This window comes from Bombina bombina, chromosome 6 (genome assembly GCF_027579735.1).
Source record: "Bombina bombina isolate aBomBom1 chromosome 6, aBomBom1.pri, whole genome shotgun sequence".
Classification (NCBI taxonomy): domain Eukaryota; kingdom Metazoa; phylum Chordata; class Amphibia; order Anura; family Bombinatoridae; genus Bombina; species Bombina bombina.
This window is the reverse complement of record NC_069504.1, coordinates 819,844,333-819,869,859: the sequence shown is the minus strand read 5'-3', so window position 1 is coordinate 819,869,859 and position 25,527 is coordinate 819,844,333. Positions and strand designations below refer to the sequence as shown.

Genomic DNA, 25,527 nt, shown 5'->3' with positions numbered 1-25,527 from the left:
TTTTTATGATTCAGCACTGATTGGCTAAACTGCAAGTCTGTCAGAAGAACTGAAATAAGGGGCAGTCTGCAGAGACTTAGATACAAGGTAATCACAGAGGTAAAAAGTATATTAATATAACCGTGTTGGTTATGCAAAACTGGGGAATGGGTAATAAAGGGATTATCTATCTTTTTAAACAAAAATTCAGGAGTAGACTGTCCCTTTAAAGGGAGACTGTTCTCAAGGTAAAAACTGCCTTTGTAGAATTAGGAGATGGGCTTCATAGTACTGAAGGAAATTTTTTATAGAATCTCACAAACCTAAAGAGCTTTAGAGAATATGGCCCTAAATCCCAATGCAGTTAAAGCTTTTATCCAATTCTATCTCCATTTCTGAAACAGTTATTATTTTCCTTGTATCTCCATTTCATTGATAGGATCACAAACAAATTATTATTAACAAATGGACACTCAAGTCAAAATTAAACTTTCATGATTCAGATAGAGCAGCAATTGTAAACAACTTTTCAATTTACTTCCATTAACAAAATGTGCACAGGCTTTTTATATTTACACTTTTTGAGTCACCAGCTGCTACTGAGCATGTGCAAGAATTCACAGACTATACGTATATGCATTTGTGATTGGCTGATGGCTGTCACATGATACAAGATGAGTAGAAATAGACATAACTGAAATTTGTCACAAAAATATCTACTACTCATTTGAAGTTCAGACTAAGTGCTATTGCATTGTCTTTTTATCGTGCATTTGTTGATTATGCAAATCTTCTGTATTTACTGGTCCTTTAACTATATAACCCTAACCTTGTCTGCATTTAATCCTTACCACAACTCTCACTCAACAATTAAAACTAAGTATGACCCCTTTCTACAATAAACTCTAACTGTGCTACACTTCTACAATTACCCCTAACTGCACCTCCTCCACAATTAACCCTAACTGTGACCCCTCCGGCATAGCTTTAACTTTGGGTGGGTTTGTGTTTGGAGTGGACTTAAAGGGACGTGAAACCCAAACATTTTCTTTTATGATTCAGAAAGAGCATGCAATTTTAAATAACTTTCCAATTTAGTTCTATGATCTAATTTGTTTTGTTCTTTTGGTGTCCTTTGTTAAAAAGCATTCCTAGGTAGGCTCATGACCTGGGAGCTAGCCGCTGATTAGTAGCTTCACATATATGCCTCTTGTCATTGGCTTACCAATATGTTCAGCTAGTTTCCAGTCGTGCATTGCCCCTTCTTCAATAAAGGATACCAAGAAAATGAAGCAAAATTGAAAGCAGAAGTAAATTGGAATGCTGTTTAAAAATGTATGTACTAATTGAATCATGAAAGAAACATTTTAGATTTCATGTTCCTTTAAGGTTTTTGCAGGATTCTTAGATTTTAATGTAGTATTGCATGGGGGATCATTTAGAGATTTTCTTGGATATTAATGGGAGTCTTATATGGGGAAGAGATCATATAGGTTTTTAAGGTGTTTAGGTGTACTTACAGTAGGACGATCCCTTTGGTGTTTAGTGTGGGGGTTTGTGTTTAGGGGGTCGGGTAACATAACAGGTCCAGTACAGTTGGGGTTACTTGAGGCACAGGGTCAAAGTTAGGATTAATTGTGGCACCTGAGTCACAAATAAGATTGAATGCTGTGGGGAGGTGGTGATTAGAGTTAAAACCCAATTTATTTTTTTCATGATTTAGGTAGAACATACCATTTAAAACAACTTTCCAATTTACTCCTATTATCACATTTTTTTCTTGTTTTCCTTTCTTAAAAAGCAGTGGCGTACGCTCAGGAGCGTGCACGTGTCTGCAGCACTATATGTCAGCAGTTTTGCAACAATGTAATACATTAGCAAGAGCACTAGATGGCAGCACTATGTCCTGTCATGTAGGGCTGCAGACGTGCATGTTATCTATCTAGATATCTCTTCAACAAAGAACAAAATGAGAACAATGAAAATCTGATAATATAAGTAAATTGGAAACTTTTTTTAAATTGTATTCTCTATCTGAATAATGAAAGAAGCATTTTGGGTTTCATGTCCCTTAAATCCACTCTAGAGGTAGATTTACTTTCTAAATTCTTGCTATCTCTACCATTATTTTTCTCTCCATTATTTCATGTTATTTTGTTCTTATTTTTCTACTCTATTTCCTCTCTCCTCTTCTACCTATTCTTCTAGTCTTTCTTTTTGTTTTCTCTCCCGCTATCATAATATCTCCTTAAGTACTAACTTCCTATTTGTATCCGTCATCTCTTCCTTCTTCCCCTCTTTCCCCCGTGTTCTTTTTGTTATTTGCTTTCTCAGGTAAATCCTCAGAAAGTTCTAATCCTGTATTATGTTTAATCAGACATTCCCCCCTACAAAAGCTTTTCCTGGCTCAGCATTTAAACTTAAGGCTTTGCTTTTAATGGAACAGGGATCCTATCTGGATAATGCAGAATAGATTCCACAGCGTAAAGCTTTTATCCATTTAAACATCTTTAATATTTTACATTGAAAGAAAGAGGAATCAATCTTTGCTTCATCTGCGCTCGCATTCTGGGGCTCAAATATCAGAGCTGGCAGAAATGCTGAGAGTGAAAATCAGAGGAAGCAAAATATATCATCGCACTGAGGAGGGGAACAGGGAGGGGTGACTGAAATGGAGATATAGGTGGAGATGGACTGAAGAGGGAATGAGGGAGAAATGAGATTGTTTCAAAAGTGAAAGCAGAGAGAATTAAGAAAATGATCTAGGAAGAGGGAATGAAAAGAAGTGAATGGCAGAGGGAATGAAAGAAAGTGAATGGCAGAGGTAATGAAAGGATGTGAATGGCAGAGGGATTGAAAGGAAGTGAGTTGCAGAGGGAATGAAAGGAAGTGAGTGGCCGAGGGAATGAAAGGAAGTGAGTGGCAGAGGGAATGAATGGAAGTGAATGGAAGAGGGATTGAAAGGAAGTGAATTGCAGAAAGATTAAAAGGAAGTGGTGGCAGAGGGAATGAAAGGAAGTGAGTGGCAGAGGGAATGAATGGAAGTGAATGGAAGAGGGATTGAAAGGAAGTGAATTGCAGAAAGATTAAAAGGAAGTGGTGGCAGAGGGAATGAAAGGAAGTGAGTGGCAGAGGAAATGAAAGGAAGTGAATTTCAGAGGTAACGAAACTAAGTGAATGGTAGAGGGTTTTGAAATGAAGTGAATGGCAGAGGGATTGAGAGGAAGTGAATGGCAGAGGGAATGAAAGGAAGTGAATTTCAGAGGTAATGAAACTAAGTAAATGGTAGAGGGATTGAATGGAAGTGAATGGCAGAGGTATTGAGAGGAAGTGAATGGCAGAGGGAATGAAAATTAGTGAATGGCAGAGGGAATAAAAGGAAGTGAGTGGCAGAGGGAATGAAGGGAAGTGAATGGCAGATGAAACTAGGAAGGTGAATACTGGAAAGTAATGCTAAAAAGGTAATAGGTGAGAGGAAATTTAATATAGAAAAAGAGAAAAATTAAATTTAAAAGGTGCAATGCAAGGAAAGTAAATGAGATAAAGTAATAGGGTAAAGTAAAAGAGATGGAAGAGTGGGAATGAGTGAATTAAAGTCAGTTTCAAAGCAGCAATGCACTACTGGGACCTAGCTGAACACATCTGGTATTGACCAATGACAAGAGGCATATGTGTATAGCCAGCAATCACCAGCTAGCTTCAAATAATGCATTGCTGCTCTATAGCTGACTTTAACTATAAGTGGAATCCATTTGAAGGAGTTAAATACATATTTAACATTACAATATTAAAATACTGTAATATATAAGAGATTTTATTTTTTTTCACTTTTATAGCCACTTAATGAACATGTATTAGAATATAGTAAACAAAGTGAAAATGAATGATAATTTAAAGGATCATTAAATACAGTAAAATTTAATAGTCAACAAATTCATAATAAAACAACACTTACTCTGAATTTTAGAGTAGTCATTTTTTTCGTACAAATTTCAAAGTTTCTTCCATTTTCCCCTCTCCTTTTATCATGTGACAGCCATCAGCCAATCACATATGATTATACTTATATAGTCTGAACTCTTGCACATGCTCAGTGTGCGTATAAAAAGATTGTTCACATTCTGATAATGAAAGTAAATTGTAAAGTTTTATAAAACTGCACGCTCTGAGTTGTGAAAGTTAAATTTTGAATTTAGTGTCCCCTTTTAATGCTGGGAAAGTGACAGGGGTTGCAGGTACATTGAATGAAGGAGATACAATAAAAATAAGGTGTGGTTGAAGAAGTGAATTAGAAACAGACAGGAAAATAGCAATTTGGAAAAATAAATTAGAGAGAAAGAAAAGAACAATCAAATGTATCATAATAAAGTAAAAGAGGAAGAGTGGAAAGAAGATAAAGACAGAAATGGTAAATGCTAGAGCGACGATAAAGTAACGTAAAGTTATAGCGCTAGATTACAAGTTAAAGGGACATGCAACCCACATTTTTTCTTTTATGATTTAGAAAGAGAATGCAATTTTAAACATCTTTCTAATTTACTTATATTATCTAATTTGTTTTATTCTCTTGATATTCTTTGATGAAAAGCATATCTAGATATGCTCACTAGCTGCTGATTGGTTGCAGCACATAAAAGCCTCGTGTGATTGGCTCACCATGTACATTGTCTTTTCTTCAACTAAGGATATTTAAGAAATGAAGCAAAATAAATAATGGAAGTAAATTGTAATGTTGTTTAAATTTCTATTCTCTATCTGAATCATGAAAGAAAGATTTTGGGTTTAGTGGCCCTTTTAGCGCTACTGATTGCGTCTGCCTCACAGTTATTAGCTCTACATTTCATATTACCAAAAGATTAACAAAGGTTTGTCTCATGTTCACAGCTAAATATTTGAATGCATGCAATATTCAGCATTTAATACCACTTTTTAAAAACTGGTGTAAATTGTCCTGCAAGCAGTTCCCACTTTTTATCCACCATAACTGCATTCCATTAACCCCAAACCTGCCAGAACCTCCATCACTATTAACCACCTAACAACCAGACCCCCTCAAAAGAATAAACCCTCCAATAACCAGACTTCCCCAAAGCAATAAAGCCCCTAATCTCCAGACCCCTCACACACACTTCTATTAATCCACTAACCATCATATCCCTATCATAAAAAAACTGCTAAAAACCCCTACTACTATTAATCCCCTAACTACCAAACTCTCCCAAATGCAATAACCCCCCATCATTATTAACCCTTGAACTGCCATAACTCCATCACAAAAGAACACTGATAAGACCCTGTAACTGTTATTAAAGGCTATTAAATAAACATTCATGGAACAGACAGCATGCAATTTGCTTCTCTTATCAAATATACTACATCCTCTTAGCTTCTTTGATGCAAAGCATACCTGGGTACGCTCAGGTGCAGCAATGCACTACTGGGAGCTAGAGAGTGATTGGTGCCTACATACATATGCTTCTTGTCAGTGGCTCACCAGATGCTGTGCATTATTGTACTGTTGCTGACATTAACTATAACTTTAACCTGTTTGTTGGGTTAAACAAAGTTTTATGCAATAACAAAATCCTTGCTTTAGAGTTTTTCTTTTTGAACTTTTAAGTCCCTATAACCAAAAACTGCCAGAGACCCCATCACAGCCCCCCCCCACTACTAATAAACTCTAACTGCTATTAACTTTATAACTGAAAGACCCCATCAGAGAAAAGACTGCTAAGACAACCTAACCTCTAAGACTCAGCAGTTAGGATGTTAAAAGAGCTGGAAGGTCTGGCAGCTAAGGGGTTAATTGTGAAATGCTGTGCAATTGTATGCTGGGGCAACTATGTCCCTTAAAAATAAAACTGGTTACTTTGATACAGAGATTAACAGGAAGTGCACGTCTGTATACAGCTGGGCCATGGCATAAAAACTTACTGACGGATAAGAAAGACACCCCCCAAGCTATATTGGTGGATAGTGACGAGCCCCACAAACATAAGAATATGTTTTGTTTTTTAACTCAGAAACCTCTGTTTTCTAAACAACAACAACAAAAATACTTTTATTAACCCCTTAATGACCACAGCACTTTTCCATTTTCTGTCCGTTTGGGACCAAGGCTATTTTTACATTTTTGTGGTGTTTGCGTTTAGCTGTAATTTTCCTCTTACTCGTTTACTGTACCCACACATATTATATACTGTTTTTCTCGCCATTAAATGGACTTTCAAAATATACCATTATTTTCATCATATCTTATAATTTACTATAAAAAATATTATAAAATATGAGGAAAAAATGGAAAAAAACACACTTTTTCTAACTTTGACCCCCAAAATCTGTTACACATCTACAACCACCAAAAAACACCCATGCTAAATAGTTTCTAAATTTTGTCCTGAGTTTAGAAATACCCAATGTTTACATGTTCTTTACTTTTTTTGCAAGTTATAGGGCTATAAGTACAAGTAGCACTTTGCCATTTCCAAACCACTTTTTTTCAAAATTAGCGCTAGTTACATTGGGACACTAATATCTTTCAGGAATCTCAGAATATCCATTGACATGTATATATTTTTTTTTAGAAGACATCCCAAAGTATTGATCTAGGCCCATTTTGGTATATTTCATGGCACCATTTCACCGCCGAATGCGATCAAATAAAAAAATTATTTTACTTTTTCACAAATTTTTTCACAAACTTTAGGTTTCTCACTGAAATTATTTACAAACAACTCATGAAATTATGGAATAAATGGTTGTAAATGCTTCTCTGGGATCCCCTTTGTTCATAAATAGCAGACATATATGGCTTTGGCTTTGCTTTTTGGTAATTAGAAGGCTGCTAAATGCCACTGCACACCAACCGTGTATTATGCCCAGCAGTGAATGGGTTAATTAGGGAGCATGTAGGGAGCTTCTAGGGTTAATTTTAGCTCTAGTGTAGTGTAGTAGACAACCCCAAGTATTGATCTAGGCCCATTTTGGTATATTTCATGCCACCATTTCACCGCCAAAAGCAATCAAATAAAAAAAAATTGTTAACTTTTTCAAACTTTAGGTTTTTCACTAAAATTATTTACAAACAGCTTGTGCAATTATGGCACAAATGGTTTTAAATGCTTCTCTGGGATCCCCTTTGTTCATAAATAGCAGACATATATGGCTTTGGAGTTGCTTTTTGGTAATTATAAGGCCGCTAAATGCTGCTGCGCATCACATGTGTATTATGGCCAGCAGTGAAGGGGTTAATTAGGTAGTTTGTAGGGAGCTTGCAGGGTTAATTTTAGCTTTAGTGTAGAGATCAGACTCCCACCTGACACATCCCACCCCCTGATCCCTCCCAAACAGCACTCTTCCCTCCCCCACCCCACAATTGTCCCCGCCATCTTAAGTACTGGCAGAAAGTCTGCCAGTACTAAAATAAAAGGTATAAAAAAAAAAAAAAAAAAAAAATTTTTAAAGCATATTTACATATGCTGCTATGTAGGGTCCCCCCTTAGCCCCCAACCTCCCTGATCCCCCCAAAATAGCTCCCTAACCCTCCCCCTCTGCCTTATTGGGGCCATCTTGGGTACTGGCAGCTGTCTGCCAGTACCCAGTTTGCAAATAAAAATGTTGTTTTTTTTATGTTTTACTATTTGTTTCTGTAGTGTAGCTTCCCCCCCACAGTCCAATACCCCACCAGCCAAACCGATCACTAAAAAAAACATATTAACCCCTTTGATCCCCACTTCTAAGAAAAACATTTTCTGTAGCTTAGTGGTTCCCACCTGCTCCCTCCCCGTGCACGCGCCCGCCCGGCCTCCCCGTGCACGCGCGCGCGTCCGTGCGCGTCCCCCCGGTCGTCCCCGCCCCCGATCCCGCCCCCCTCCGCATCACAAAGGCCATCGATGGCCGCCACCCACCTCCCACACCGGCTCCCACCCACCAACGAAGGTAGCCGTTAATGTCCGGTGCAGAGAGGGCCACAGAGTGGCTCTCTCTGCACCGGATGGCTACAAATGGTTATTGCAGGATGCCTCGATATCGAGGCATCACTGCAATAACCGGAAAGGATCGCTTCCAGCTGCTTTCCAAACCGAGGACGTGCAGGGTACGTTCTCAGGCATTAACTGCCTTTTTTTTGAGGACGTACCCTGCACGTCCTCGGTCATTAAGGGGTTAAATTGCCCTCTGCTATATACAACAAAGAAAAACATTACTTTAAATGACTCTTTAAGAACAGAAAACCAAGACCTTAAAGGGACAGTGCACTGTAAAATGGTTTTCTCCTTAATGTGTTTCCAATGACTTGTTATACTAGCTGCAGAATATAAAATTTATGGAAAGTGTTCCTTTATGTTTATTTTTGTATATGCAATAGTTTTTGTTCTCTGATCAATGGGCTGAACTAACAGGGAGAACAGACTTTTTTCTCTCTCTCTCTTGATATATATACTCAAACACTTTATCATACAGTATATTTGTTTGTATACACAAAGATGAGTACTTATGGGTTCACAGTGTGAAGGGTTCCAGCAGTTCGTTATTGTTTTTTTTTCTGAAAGATTAATGAAAATATATATATATATATATATATATATATATATATATATATATATATATAAATGCGGCACGTATATTTCACCCATCGTCCGCAATTTTTACTCCCATAAACTAACATGGGCCCGCGTCGCAAATCTGTATCCAATATTTACAGCAAGGACATATTAAAGTATTAACCCTTAAACTGCCAAAGCCCACAAGGCAATAAACCTATTAAAGTATTAACCCCTAGACCGCCAAAGCCCACATCGCAATAAACCTATTAAACTATTAACCCCTAAACCGCCAAAGCCCACAACACAATAAACCTATTAAACTTGTAAAATTTGGTAATTTTCTTTATTATTTTCTGTAATCTTAGATTTTTTTATTTTCTGTAATTGTAGCTTAAAGGGACAGTCTACTCCAGAATTGAATTAGAATCCCTTTAATTTATACTTTGTTTATTTGTATTTTTAAAGTAGTGTTAGGTTTCTTTAATTTAATAGTAAACTTTAGTATTTTGTAAATTAGGTAATTTGGGTTAATTTAGTGGGTGTTAGGTTGGGAGGGGTTAGGTTAGGGGTTAGGTTTATTGTGTTTTTGGCTTTGGCGGTTTTAGGGGTTAATAGTTTAATAGGTTTATTGCGTTGTGGGCTTTGGCGGTTTATGGGTTAATACATTTATTAGTAGTAGTGAGAGGGGGGATTGCGGATATAGGGGATTTTACGTGTCGGACTTATTTTTGGGAGGCATGTTAAGACTTTTACGGGAGATTTGTTATTTTCTTTACTTTTCTTAGTAAGTCACTGGCGACTCCAGTAATTTGTATTTACGCTCATTTCTGGACATCGCTAGTTTATCCGACTTACGACACTTTATGAACTGCTGCCGTCGTGTATGTAATAGCCCGATGTGCGAGGTGAAATTACGGGCAGGCACGGCTTGTGCTGAAGCCTACACCGTATATGTAATCGTGCCCAGGGTGTAAGTCATGAACCAGGTCCAGTGCATAGGTGAAGTAATCAGCTGATCAGTAACACAATGGTTACTAACCTGGTCTCACCCATAAACTGATTTCACTGGTTCAGCTATAATGAAAACTTGGCCTGTTAAGAGTACTTGAGAAACACTGATATCGGGTAGTGCAAGCAAGGAAATGAAAATGGATTGAGAAAAATACTATTGAGGAAAAGTATAAGTCTTAATTTAAAAAGATATAAAAATGAATGACCCAGAATGCTTGCTCTCGTGTTCTTAGAGGAACAGTAAAAAATGAAAGGGTTATGAAACTAAAAGTTTTCTTTTGTGATTCAGACAAAGTATACAATTTAAAAAAAAAAAAAAAAAGTTTCCAATTTACTTCCATTATCAAATTTGCTTTGTTCCCATGATGTCCCATGTTAAAGAGATACCTAGGTAGGCATCTGGAGAACTACATGGCAGGAAGTAGTTACATGCTGTATCTGAATCATGTAAGAAAAAATGTGGGGATCATATCCCTTTAATAAATAAAAGCTACTTTTTCCTCTGATTGTACAGTTGCTGATTGGTAGGTACCCTACATCATCGACCCTAACTGACATGCACAGAGCATGTTTACCAGTTAATGCCTGAGTAAGGTCAGAGACTGAAACCTGGCGCATACACCTAACAACGAATTATTGTTGAAAAATATCTGAATACTTTTTATATGTTTGATTTAAATTTGTTCAATGTCCCTTTAAAACAATGTAGTGCGATCTTAGGCTGGTTCAGCCGCAGAGGAAGAGAGCGCGAGAAGGCCTCCTGTCATCAACAACACTGACAGCATGTCTTAGTCGGGAGCAGCCTTACCTTCTTAGCATTCCGGGCTGAAGCAACTTCACTGTGGGACATCAGTTACCGGGACTCTACTGGACAGCCCGGTCGCGATCTATCTGGCTCCCTTTCATCACGGCTACGGAGGTTCAGGAGTGAAACCTCAAGTGCGCATGTAAGTGATCCCTTCATCTGTACACGACACCATTCAGCTCACTACACGGAAAACTCTATATATAATTTGAGGCTATGAACTACAGCTTATCCTACATAGCGACTAAACACTACCGCACATAGGATCAGAGAATTCTTGAACCTTGTGACATTAGTCCTGTCTAGAGGCTTTATAATTATGTGGATTGCACCATATTGATTAGCTGAAGGATCTTCTTTGCATGCCTACTGACCTCCTATCAGTTAAATCTCCTCCTTACTTCCAGTACCTACAGGAGCTACCAGACAACGCTGCAAGACAGTATTTGTTTGAAGTACAGCCTCACCTAACACTGATTTACACACCGAAGTTGGCTGGGTATAGGGTTACCAGAGATAAGGAGCTGACCAATAACACATATATCATATAAGTCTACAGTAGGACACTCACACCCAAGACTCCAGATTCATCTATATAAAAGAATACTGAGATATACTTGGGACTCAGAGAGGAGCAGACACAGAAGATTACTTGACTCTTTACTCACATAAATCAGCCTGCAGATTTAGACTTTTCTATTTCCCTTACAACCTGTAACCCTAGTTTGTCCCCCACACGGAGCAATACAGTGCAGTCATTTATTCCTACACTTGTGTATGCATCATCTTGCCGACCACACTTAGTTTACCTTGATTTCTACCAGCCAGCAAAACACAAACCACAGTAGCAGCATCTCCACGTGGGTTTTATATGCAGTATGATTGCTTCATAGCTATCCACCCAATATCTTTATCACAGCTGTGTACACCAAAAAACATTCCTGCATATTGAGCAAACCTCAGCTGATCTACAATAAATAAACTAAGTCACTCGACACATAAATTGAAGCTTGCAAGGCAATGCACTACCCATGTTGAAAATATTTAATTTGCTGCAACAAGCTGCTGATACTGCAGAGAGGGGGAGAAGGGATGCAATAATAAGGAAAGGAGAGTCACCTGCAACAACTCTCTCTCTGCTCACCATTCTATACATCTTTTGTGTGTGTGGGCTGCTGAATGGTTTTCTCTCCCCTCCATTTCCTGCTGACTGAAAAATCAGCAGGTCATATCCCAACTCCCTTTACCGACTACGTCCAGTGAGGACAGCTTCCCTGGGGGAGAGAGAACGTCTAAAAACCATCTCAGCTATTCTTCTGAGTGCTTGACAAAGATCTAGAGAAAGTCAATAAAGAAGATGTAGCTGCCAAAGGCACACTGTGCTGGGACAATCTGACATGGACGACTATAACTAACCCTATACCCATTATTGCATCACTTGCAGTGTCATCGCTTTTCACATATTTCTACCATAAAGATGATATATTTGCAGAAATGCTCATACAAGTTGTGAGAGGCGTGACACCCATTATCTACTAAATATCTCTGGAGAGAGTGAGAGGAGATAGAGAGGGCGCAGAAGTGACTTAGCACACCCCAATATCCAGTAGAGGTTTGGGGAAACTGGAACTTCTCCAAAGTAGGAAAAAAGAAAGTTGGAAGCACCTGTTGGAAACTTAAAGGGAAAAAAAAATAAAAAAAAATAAATAAATAATAAAAGTAGTTAAAAACAGCTGATTTATCACCGTACATACTATGGCTACAAGAAAAGGACCTAAGGGAGACAAGGGTCTAAAACCCTTATCAGTGGACACTTTTTTTAAAGCCTCCAAAATCGCCAAATCTCAGGAAACTGCCCAGGCGGAAATTGAGGAAGATATGGAGTCTGAAAATGAGGAGGAATCTGCAGAACACACTCCCGTTACTAAAGCAGATCTGCAGGGTCTAGTGTCCAAACAGGACATAGCTTCTAACTTTGAGAAACTGTGGGAAAAGATGGATAGCTTCCAAACTACAGTCACTAATAGTCTCACGGATATCAAAACAGAAATACTAGAGTTGGGATCCCGAGTAGACTCCCTGGAAACAGTCACAGAGGAAATGGGAGAGGAAATTACAACAGTCTCACAGACTCTTGACTCCCACAACCAACACATACAAGATCTAGAAGAAAAAATTGAAGATCTGGAGAATCGAAGCAGGCGCTCTAACATTAGACTCAAAGGTATCCCTGAGTCCATTGGAGCAGAAGATTTACACAGTTATCTCCAGCAATTATTCCATGCTATATTGGGAGGACCGATGGACTCTGAGTGCCCAATAGAAAGAGCGCATAGGGCCCTCAAAGCAAAGCCCAAACCAGACCAACCACCAAGGGATGTCATAATTAAACTTCTACGGTTCCCTGATAGAGAAAGGATTCTATTGGCTGCAAGAAACAACCCCACATTCAAGTTCCAGGGCAACATTATCCAGTTTTTTCAAGACCTTTGCATTAAAACATTACAGAGAAGATATGCGCTGAAACCTCTCACTCTTCTGCTAAGGAAAAACAACATCCCCTACAGATGGGGCTTCCCTTTCGAGCTGCAAGTGATGCGAAATGGCAAAATGCTTATTATTAAAACCACTGATGAGATCCCGGAAATCTGTAAGCTCCTGGACTTGGAACCTCCAGACATCTCAAGAGAGGATTCGACATCTGCTTCTTCTGCCATGCCGTCATTGAAGGCAAAACCCCAAAGATCAAAATGGAAGAGGGTGACAAATAAAAAGAAGTCTAAAACATGAGACATCCAGGTAATCAGTGAATGTCTTGGACAAGAACACCTATCCTTTTTCTTGCATTTTGGGGTCTGCCCTTGGACCTAGAGGTCACTGAATGTGGCCAGAAAGCTGAATAAGCCTTGAATTCACAGATGGGGACTGGGACTCCTCACTTAGTGTAAGTGATGCAAATTTGAAATTCCATGTCGGAATTGCACAGTACAAATTTTATGTGCTGGTTTCGATATAATTGCAATCAATTGTTTAGTTGTTATTTACTGTTGTGTTGTTATATTTGTTTGTTTATACTGTTATTACCTAAATGCACGCATTGTTGTACAAAATTACTATGCTCATCTTGTGGAAATACTCTACAGGGTTATAGGACCAAAAAGAAACAGTTAGAGGGGCAGAGGAGGAATAGAGAAGTTTACAGACTTCTACTTTCAAGGTACAAATTTAGATTCCGAGGCTTAGAGAGAGATATGCCGTCCGGGGTCCCTGATGCCAAAGGTAGGATTGAGAGGAAATGTTGGTACAAAAATTGCGATGACTGTCCCTAAGATAGTTTTGATCTCGCATAATGCGAGAGGTCTAAACACTGATGTCAAAAGGAGGACAGCCATGTCACATTATAGACGACTGAGGGCCAACGTTATTTATCTTCAGGAGACACATTTCCTGAAAAATACTATCCCAAAATATTGGGCGAGAGACTACTCAAAGCAGTATCACTCTGCCTTAGACTCCAAAAAAAGAGGGGTCTCTATCTTAATACACTCATCATTGCCCTTTAAACATAGAGAGACTATTTCAGATAGGGAAGGTAGATACCTTTTGGTCTTTGGGAGTTTGGGGAACACAGAGATTCTTCTATGCAACATATACGCCCCAAATGAACAACAAGATAAATTCTTTGCTGTTATTTCAAATTTGTTGACTGACTGGTCTAGATTAAGAATAATTCTGGCGGGGGACTTTAACATTGACCTGCAATCACTGACTGGACAAACAAGTACCCAACAGTCTAAGAAAAAAAAGAGACAGAAAAGTACTGCTAAACACATTCTAGACACCCTGGCTCAACATACACTACAAGACACTTGGCGGGTAATGCATGAAGGGTTGGGAGACACTACTTTTTACTCTGCATCGCACGACAGCTACTCAAAAATAGACTACGTATTTACTAGTCAGATATTACAGCCAGCAATACACTCCTTAGATATTCACCCATGTGTCTGGTCAGACCATTCTCTGACTGTGCTTACTTTGGGAAATTTCACAGACCCCAAGAGAACTAGGATATGGACATATGATGCATCAAGCACCAAACATCCACCCGTTAAGAGCAGGATTTTACATAGCATACAAGAGTACTGGAAAATTAATGTTGGGACCACAGAAAACACGGCTATGCCCTGGGCAGCACATAAGGCGGTGATCAGAGGGGTCCTAATCAAAGAAAAGACACTATATAAAAAAAAGAACAACGACCTTATTAACCAACTGAACACTGAAATTGCCACATTAGAAACGTTGCATAAATTGAACCACTCTAGAGCCACACTTACTAAGCTAGTTAAAAAAAAGCAAACCCTACAATCTATATTGAACGAGCATTCCATAAAAGCTGCACATAGACTGAAAACAAATTATTTTATTTTTGCCAATAAACCTGACAAATATTTAGCAAAAAAACTTAGAGACAACTACCAATCCCTTTCTATTCCATGCATCCAGACACCGACTGGCCAGACTACCACCCACCCACAAGACATCGTTGACACGTTTGCCAAGTTCTACCAGTTGTTATATGATGGCACGAAAGTGCAACATAACCCAGAGACAAAGGAGGCTTTTAACTCTTTTGTGGACAAGGCGAACTTGCCAGGGATAACTGAAGAAGACAGAACTAATCTAAATGCTGAGATCACAAGGGCTGAAGTGATAGCAGCTATAAAAGATCTTAAGCCTGGGAAGGCCCCGGGACCTGATGGATTCCCGGGGGAGTACTATAAGGCGTTTAGGGAAGTCCTAGTGCCGCATTTGATAACGTTTGCAAATCACATTATGAAAGGGGGACAAATACCAGAGGAACTCCTTAGAGCCAAAATTGTAGTTATACCAAAACAAGGAAAAAAACCTAACTTATGTAGCAGCTATAGGCCCATCTCCCTCATCAATCAAGATGTTAAGATAGTGACAAAAATCCTGGCCAACCGACTTAAACATATTCTACCCAGTATTATTCACCCTGACCAAGTGGGATTCATTAAAGATAGGGAAGCTCCTGATAATATTCGCAGAATGGTTTCGATAATAGATTTTTTACGAGATAGAAAAATGCCTTCTCTGGTCCTCTCACTGGATGCGGAGAAGGCATTTGATAGGGTCGACTGGAAATACATGATAGATCTTTTGTCACGCTTGGGGTTTGAGGGCAATTTCCTGAAGGCGATTCAAGGGTTATATTCCAGGCCCACGGCATTTGTTCGGGCAATAGGGCACCAATCAGACAATTTCCAAATACTTAATGGCACTAGGCAAGGCTGTCCGCTCTCACCTCTGATCTTTGCCATATGCATTGAACCATTGGCAGCATATATACGCAACTGCCCTGATATAACCGGCCTAGAGGTAGGAAAATTCCATCATAAAATCACCTTATTTGCGGATGATGTGCTGCTGACTATTTCTAAACCTCTACATTCACTACCATATGTATATCAAGCAATACAGCGGTTTTCTCAAATATCAGGATATAAAATTAATATAGACAAATGTGAGGCGCTTCCCCTTTCTATCCCTAAACATACTATCAAATCGATAGAAGCAAACTTTGACTTTAATTGGGCTCCAGATGGGTTGAAATATCTAGGCATCAAGTTAATGCCACACTCCTCGAAGCTTTATGAAGCAAACTATACCCCTTTATTTAAAGTGATTAGATCTGATCTGGGAAAATGGAAGAAAATGGGTTTTTCTTGGTATGGGAGACTATCTGCGATAAAAATGACGATTTTGCCTAGAATACTATACTTATTCAGGGTGCTCCCGATCAAAATTAATACTGCAGAAATAGCTAGCCTTCAGAGAGACATACATAACTTCCTAAGAGATAACAAGCACCCGAGAATACCCCACACTATCTTAAACAGACACAGGCAACTGGGAGGGATAGGTGTCCCCAATCTACTTGATTACTATAGGGCAGCAAGACTGGCCCAAGATTCCCTCTTAAGCAGGAGACAGGAGGACGTAATATGGCCTCTTTTAGAGGCGGAGATGATGGGACAGGAGACTCCGGATGGCATCCTTTGGTGTAAAGAGCTGCTTAGTGGACACGCCATATACCAAAACAAAATCACACTACTATCTAGACGACAGTGGCCAACCTCACGAAATATGGAAAGAATTCTCCCCTTGCGCTCAAAGGTACTACCCTTGAAATACATTGTTAATGGAGAATTTAAATATCACATTAGAAAGTGGGAAAACAAAGGGCTATATAGGGTAGCAGACATATATTCCCAGGGTACTCTATTGACTTTCACCCAACTTCAGCAGAAACTTGAGCCTCTTCCATTGCCATGGTTTTTATACCTCCAAGTAGTATCAGCTACACGTACATACATGGACAAATCCCCGACACACACTAAACAATCTGAGCTTGAACACCTCTGCACGGCGTCCACTCGTCCCAAGAGAGCAATATCTAGGTTATACATTTCAATCCAGGAATCTAAAAGTGATTCTAAAACAACAATAATGACAAAATGGGAAGTAGACATAGATAAAGAATTAGAATGGGATAGATGGCAAGGGATATTGCACCAAACCTGTAAGGGCCTCATTGGTGCTGATTTGAGAGAAAATGCACTAAAGACGTCTTTCAGATGGTACTTAACACCAACTAAGACGACCCATATGGGAAAAGGGAGTTCTAAATTCTGTTACAGAGGGTGCAGAGAAGTAGGGTCATATCTACACATGTGGTGGGAATGTCCCAAAGTATATCAAGTATGGCAAGAGTTGTCTTCACTACTGGAAAGAGTGTTGGGCGAGCGGATTAATCTCACCCCCGCTCAGGCTCTGTTGCATGAGCACATTCCTACACTGAACAAACACATTAATACGTTTATTAGAATACTGTGCACCACAACCAGGATAGTGATCGCCAAATACTGGAAGACGGAGGTACCGTCATGGTTAGAGGTAACAGCTAGAATTAAATTGGTGTACTCGATGTATGAATCAGCAGCACAAATTCAAGACACAGAGGCCCAATTTCAGAAAGTCTGGTTTTATTGGATGCTGGCAGGGGAGAATAGCCTGACTTCGGTGGTAGCGGAAGGGGAGGTGGAGCGGAGAGAAGTGAGAGGTAGTGTTCAAGGGGAGAGTAGAGGTGGTGAGGAACAGAGCTAGCTGCTAAATTTAGGAGCAAGACAAGATGAGTAAACAATTAATTAAAATCTTAAAATTACAAAATACAACGCTGAAATGTTAAGGTGTAAGTTGGAATCGTGCATTGATTATTGTTTTTATGTTTACATAGTTTTAGTTTTAAGTTATTGTTATTGAGGCTGGGAATCTACGTAGACTATGCCTCCTGTACATTACATGCTCCCCAAGCAAATAATATATGATGGGCTTCATTGAGAAAATGTTTGGGGGATCATGTGTTTATGTTTAAAATACACACTCCTGTCTGAAATTGTACAGCACACTGCACACAGTGAAAGGGACTAATCTCATCAAAACAAACATGTGGAAACCTGTTTGCTGACCTCTGAAGTAGCTTTATATAGCAGCTTAGGTGTATTTTCAAGTAAAGAAGAGACTTTTTGAAATCAGAAGTGCTATTGAAAGACATTCTTTTTGAAATGTGATTACTGTTCCCTAAGATCTGATGTTCTCTAATGATTGAAAGTCTGTACCTTTTCATTCCTTTTTTTTTGTGATGTTATTGATGGAGGAGTGTGATTAATAAAAATTTATTTCAATTAAAACAATGTAGTGCTAACGCGTTTTGTGCTTTTTTATGTTTGCTTTTTTAAAGTGATTCTTATGTGCTGAATAAACAAACTTTTTTTGTCAGGTTTGGTGAACATTCCCCTGGGGAATAATGTAGCTGGTTAGATTGCTGATCTTTCAAATTCCTCATATAAATCTGAAAAGATTAAAGAGACACTGAACCCAATTTTTTTCTTTTGTGATTTCTAATTTACTCCTATTATCAATTTTTCTTCGTTCTCTTGCTATCTTTATTTTAAAAAGAAGGCATCTACGCTTTTTTGGGGGGGTTCAACACTCTGGATAGCACTTTTTTATTGGTGGATGAATTTATCCACCAATCAGCAAGAACAACCCAGTTTGTTCACCAAAAATGGGCCGCCATCTAAACTTACATTCTTGCATTTCAAATAAAGATACCAAGAGAATGAAGAAAATTTGATAATAGGAGTAAATTAGAAAGTGGCTTAAAATGTCATGCTCTATCTGAATCACAAAAGAAAAAAATTGGATTCAGTGTCCCTTTAAGTTTCTGTGTGTAAATGTCCCTTTAAATTTAGGGTTACCATATTGCTGCGTTAAACAGGGACACATATGAAAAATACATATGTCAGAGTTGTTTTCAGGGCAATGTTTTGTATAAGAACCCTGACATATGTATTTTTCATATGTGTCCGTGCTTAAAGCGGCAATCCCATTTTTGTTTCTTATCTATCTTGTCACTCTTTCCTTATATCTATCTCCAACTCCATTCTTGGTTTATCCCCTATTTGTATCCAATGATCTAAATTTACCTACATCTTTTACCATAACTCTCTTGTTACTTATAATAACCACATTGTTGTACACTTGCTGCTCAATGAAAAAATGGAGCCAATTCTATAAAACAATGGTGATGTTTTACACACGTGCGCAGTACTCTGTATACCACCAGCACAGTTCTATCATAAAAACTATTATAGGTAATCAAGGATAATACTGAGGCTGCTTCATTACATCAGTTTACAAACAACAACTTGTGTCATTCAAAACATAATATTCAAAGTTTACTACCCACTTTTGTGCAGAACAATATATACATTGGCAGAGATTCATGAAACCCCCATACACACTGTATTAGTCAGTTATCCACAGCTGGTACATACTGACAGCAATATGCACATTATTGTATATTGAGCACTGTATAGTTTGTGTTATTCAGAAAAGTGTGTAAGCATTAGATATGTGCGATTCGTTTCGTATCGATTCGGAAATTCGGAAAATTCTGCAAATTCGGCGATTCGGATCGAACAGAATTTCCAAATTAAAATACTGCCGAATTTACCGAATAAATCCGAATTACTTCGGATTTATTCGGTAAATTTGGATGGCCATGGATTACACTACTATTGTACAGTATAAGTCTAATCCCACCTAACACTTACCAAAATTCCGAACCAAACCGAACCGAATCGAACCGAATCCAGCCGAATTTAGTACATAATAGTAGTCTAATCCCACCTAACACTTACTGAAATTCTGAATTTCCGAACCGTATCGAACCGAATCCAGCCGAATTTATTCGAATCCGAATGAATCCGAAACAAATCCGAACCGAATTTATTCGAATCCGAATGAATCCGAAACAAATCCGAACCGAATTTATTTGAATCCGAATGAATCCGAAACAAATCCGAACCGAATTGATTCAAATTTTTCCGAATTCTAATCGCTCCGAACCGAAATTCGAAAAAATCCGAATCGATCCGAACCAAACCAAATTTTTTCGCCATGCACATGTCTAGTAAGCAGCAGTACACATTCCATCTTTATGTACAGAACTTTGCTTTTTTGTCAAAGATTTAAAGGGACAGTCTACTCCAAATGTTTATTGTTTAAAAAGATAGATAATCCCTTTATTACCCATTCCCCAGTTTTGCATAACCAACACTGTTATATTAATGCACTTTTTACCTCTGTGATTACCTTGTATCTAAGCCTCTGCAGACTTCCCCCTTATTTCAGTTCTTTTGACAGACTTGCATTTTAGTCCATTAGTGCTAGGTAACTGCATGAGCATGAGCACAATGTTATCTATATGACATACATGAACTAGCACTGTCTAAATGTGAAAAACTGTCAAAATGCGCTGAGAAAAGAGGTGACCTTAAAGGGCTTAGAAATTAGCATATGAGCCTACCTTGGTTTAACTTCCAACAACGAATAGCAATAGAATAAAGCAAATTTGATGATAAAAGTAAATTGGAAAGTTGTTTAAAATTGCATAGTTTATCTGAATCATGAAAGTTTTATTTTGACTAGATTGTCCCTTTAAAGTAGCTGACATTTTTAGTGTCTACAACTTGGCATTGCTACATAGACAGACAGACAGATAATGTGAGTGAATGACAGACTATAGATATATAGATAGATAGATAGATAGACAGACAGACAGACAGACAGACAGATAGATAGATAGATAGATAGATAGATAGATGATAGATGATAGAATCCTTATACTGCTGCTGTACAAATATACCCATTTGTGGCTGCATCTGACCTTAATGGAAAGTGTTTAGCTATGTCTCTGCACTTTCCTTTCTTGGCTTCTATCCATTCTCCCTCCTTCCTTCCTTTCTATCTTCTCTTCATCTCTTGCTTGCTCTTTATCTATGTCTCTCTCTCACCTCTGCTAACACAGATTACTTCATATGTGCAAGTGAAAAATCCTTCCAGCTCATTTTTCAAAACCGCGGGCTTGCTGATGTAAGTCTTTTTTTTTCTTGAAGACCATCAGTTCGCCATCTCCATGACAACTGTTATCTCAATCAATGTATGTAATGAGAGAGTGGTACTTTCCTCCTTTGCTCCTCCCTATCCCACACAGAAGAGAGGGATAGAGAGAAAAGGGAGGGTGAAGTTGATTATAGCTGGATAGTTTGTCAGCATCCAATGGGACCTTGCAGGGCGGAAACCCATCAGTGCTTATCAAAGTTGGTAGAGATGCCTCATTGCCTCTCTGTGACCAAGCAGAAGTGGCCACTTCTGGTTACTTGAAATGCTTCTTTGCAGATGTCCCAAGTATCTTTTTGCACAATGACGTTTACCTGAAATAAGCTTTGCACTTTTGCCAAGTTATAGACTTGTGTACCAGAGAACCTTCCTACTAGAGTTTATGGATTGCAGTGCCCACCCTGGACCATCTATCTTTGCTGGTGGATTTTTATTTTTTTGTCAGTGGACAGTTTTGGGGAGGCATATCTATTTTTGTAGGATTTGGGCTCAGAGATAATTGGAGCTGGAGCCTCGGGTGATTTGCATGCCCAGAGATCAGTGCCCCACTTGGGGCGACACTGGCCTACCATGGGGATCCAGGGCATGGAACTGTGTGCAATTGCAGTGGTTATTGTACTTTTTGTAACTGTTCTCAAACAGTTTGGGATACTGGAACCTATGTCCATGGAAGGTAATATATTTGCAATATATTAAGCCCATATTTGCATTCTCTTGTAGCTCCAGATGAATGGCAGGATGAATTGACAGACAGAGACAGACAGACAGACAGGCAGATAAATAGATAGATAGATAGATAGATAGATGGATGGGATATTTTATTTGGGAGAAAAAAGTTAAGTACATATCCCTTGCAAATTGAATATGAATATTGTTTACCTTGATATAACCTAGTCCAGTTTGTTACAACAAAATAACCTTGACCTCATACTGTTTTTAAATAGTTGCTTAGTAAAGCATAATCATATTGATATCTTTTTAAAATATAAAATAGCAATTTAATGCAGGAGGAGGAATTGATAATTTCCTGTGTATGATGCAGGTTAAATATATCTTCAGATTTCAGCATAGGATGTAAGTTGCAGAGGGATTTACAGGTTTGTGTAAATATAGTTATAAACCTTAGCTAAATAACAGAAATACATCTGTATATCCTAAAAAATACAAATTTATTATAAGAGTATTTAACTCCCTAAAAACCAAGGCAAACACGAGAGGGAAATTAATGTCAATTATTGATATCTTTTTAAATAGAATATAGAAATGGGTTGTCAATAGCAGACTTAGAACAATTATTTGTTACGAATTGCTTTGTGATTTTAGATTGCTAAAGTCTTTGAGTGTTTTTAAAAAAGAGTAAATAAAAAGCTGCAGAGATCTGGGTAGATTTAAGAAGTTAATCACAGTAAATACATTTATACAGCATTAATTTATCATGAACTCTACACTCATTTTTATTCCGTGATCAATACTTTTATATGTCCACTTTACACTTAAATACACCTTGTTCATAAGGCAGGAAACAGAGTTTTGTCCTTGCAAACCTGACCCTTTTGAAGATATACAGAAAATAATCTTAGATCATTTACGATACTCAGTATTTCTGGTTTTCAATTGCAGGATTTACCATGATTTATCTGTTTAGGTCACTAAAGTATTCAGTGCATTACTAATTGTGCACCTCTATATAAACAGTGAAAACTCATAAATCTATTTTCCTTCCTGCTCTGATGCCTGATTGTTCTAGTAATGACCTTGTCAGCTGCAGTTCATAAAATATACAAATATTAATAAGTAGATGTACTTAGATTTAAAACAGTGGGAGAGAGAGGTTAAAATGGACATAGTCAACAGATAAAAAAAATACATATTAAAGGGACAGTAAAGTCATAATTAGACATTTATGATTTAGACAGAACATGCAATTTTAAACAACTTTCCAATGTAATTCTATTATTTAATATTCTTCCTTCTCTTGTTATCCTTTGCTGAAATGTTTGTCTAGGAAAGCTCAGGAGCAGCAAAGAACCTAGGTTCTAGCTGCTGATTAGTGGCTGCATATATATATACCGATTGTCATTGGCTCACCCATGTGTTTAGTTAGAAACCAGTAGTGCATAGCTATTCCTTCAACAAATGATACCAAGAGAATGAAGCAAATTTGATAATATAAGTAAACTGGAAAGTTGTTTAAAATGGTATGTTCTACCTAAATCACAATAGAAATTTTTCGGGTTTCATGTCCCTTTAAAGAACATAATGACTAAAAAAACAGGTAGGTTACCATTTTAGATAAAGGGACATAAAACCCATCATTTTTCTTTCACGATTCAGATAGATCATAACATTTTAAACTATTTCCTAATTTACTTATTATCAAATTAGCTTTGTTCTTTTGGTATCCTTTGTTGAAGAAGCAGCAATGCACTACTTGGAGCTAGCTGAACATATCAGGGAAGCCAATAACAAGAGGCATATATGTGCAGCCACCAATCAGCAACAATCAGTAGTGCTTTCCTGCTCCTGAGCCTACCTATTCTTTCCAATAAAGGATAGCACCAGAAAGGAGAAAATCAGATAACAGATATCAATTGATAAGTTGATTAAAACTGCATGCTCTATTTGAATCATAAAATAAAAATGTTGGCTTTTATATCCCTCTAAATAACCTAACATTAAAAGTTAATGTTTAATTGACATGCTTCAGTTGTATCAAATGAATTGAGAGCCTGATAGCCTGTATATGATGCCTCTTGGGGCTTGATTTTTCAAGCGTCAGAGGACAGGGGCGTACATATGCGCCCCTGTCCATCGCAGCTCGCCTCTGGTGGACAGGATTCCATTGGCGGAATTCAGCATTGCACAAGAGCGCTATTTTGCTCTCTTGTGCAACAACGCGCCCTGCCTGTATACAGCCAATCACGCGCGGGCAGGAGCTGTTAATCTCCCCGGTCAGACGAGACTGGGGAGATTGAAATTCTCTACCTAAGAGTTGGAGAAGAGAATCGGAATCAACGCTCTGATGACTGCTGCTTCATAAATAAGGACTGCAGGTTCACTTGTGAGAACCCACAGTCGAAGAGCAGAAGAAGGCTTGATAAATCAAGCCCTTGATAGAAGTCAGGAATAGTTTCACTAGGTTGGAAGGTATTCTAAAGGGAAAAGCAATATGTTCCATTTCTTGTTACATTAAGAGATATTAAATAGTATAAGAATGTAATATAAAATCTTTATTTATTTTGCACCTTTTCCTCTAATTTAACTGTGAATTTTTTTATTTTTATTTTTTTCAATTCCACTTAAAGGGACACTGAACCCAATTGTTGTCTTTCGTAATTCAGATACAGCATGCAATTTTAAGCAACTTTCAAATTTACTTGGTATTTTTATTTGAAAAGCAAGAATGTAAGTTTAGATGCCGGCCCATTTTTGGTGAACTACCTGGGTTGTTCTTGCTGATTGGTGGATACATTCACCCACCAATAAACAAGTGCTGTCCAGGGTACTGAAACAAAAAATTTAGCTTAGATGCCTTCTTTTTCAAATAAAGATTGCAAGAGAATGAAGAAAGAATGATAATAGGAGTTGCTTAAAATTGATGCTCTTTCTGAATCACTAAAGAAAAATTTTGGGTTCAGTGTCCCTTAAATTTTGATAAAGTAACTGGGGCCAAAGTATAAATGCACCTAGATGAAGTTCATCTTTGAACAGAAACATATTTGTTGCAATATAAATGTATTGGCAAAAAATGCTTCTGGTAAAAGCTATCAATGTTTTAGTGTTAACATTTTTCTCTGCACGTGCATGTGAAGCATAGCTAGATATTCTCAGTGCACCAGCATTTTAAATACCGAAGCTGCTCAGCAATTGACAAATTGACTCATTACCAGATAGTTCAAGCACCTCAAGATCTCTGAGCAAATGCTGCGTTTAAAATGCTGGTGCACGGTGCATACTTAAATACACATTTCAAACAGCTATAACTTTTATTAGAAGCATTTTTTCTAATACATTTATATTACAAAAATGAACTGCATCTATGTGGATTCCAATTTTGGCTGGAATGTCCCTTTTTAAAGGGACACTAAACCCAAAAATGTTCTTTCATGATTCAAAAAGAGAATGCAAATTTAAACGACAATCCAATTTACTTCTATTATTTATTTTGCTTCATATTTTAGATATCCTTAGTTGAAGAAAAAGCAATGCACATGGGTGAGCCAATCACATGAGGCTTCTAAGTGCAGCAACCAATCAGCAGCTACTGAGCCTATCTAGATATGCTTTTCAGCAAAGAATATCAAGAAAATAAAACAAATTAGATAACAGGAGTAAATTAGAAAGTTGTTTAAAATTGCATGCTCTTTCTATATCATGAACGGAAAAAAATGGGTTTCATGTCCCTTTAAGTTACCCCTAGTCTATCTTTCCTGCTGAGGACAATAAGCTACAGATATAAAACAGGCAATAGAAGACACTGTCCAAGCAAGGCCATGTGGTACATAGGGTTAGCTAAAAGTGTTTCCACGCGGCCTTGTTTGCACAAACAGAGATAAATAGAAAACTATTTCAAACATGGCGATGGACATTACTTTATAGAAACTAAACCTTTTAATATTTGCAATATTTAATCAA

General features: G+C 38.0%; 1 protein-coding gene across 1 annotated transcript in view; it reads left to right on the top strand.

Moving 5' to 3' along the window:
* The first annotated feature begins 21,137 nt into the window (after positions 1 to 21,137).
* The window catches only part of KCNIP3 (potassium voltage-gated channel interacting protein 3), a 163,052-nt gene continuing 158,662 nt past the window's right edge, over positions 21,138 to 25,527 (top strand). Inside the window, exon 1 of the mRNA XM_053718189.1 lies at positions 21,138 to 21,565. Coding sequence (XP_053574164.1) covers positions 21,463 to 21,565 — 103 coding nt within the window. The 5' untranslated portion in view covers positions 21,138 to 21,462. The remainder of the gene's footprint in view (positions 21,566 to 25,527) is intronic.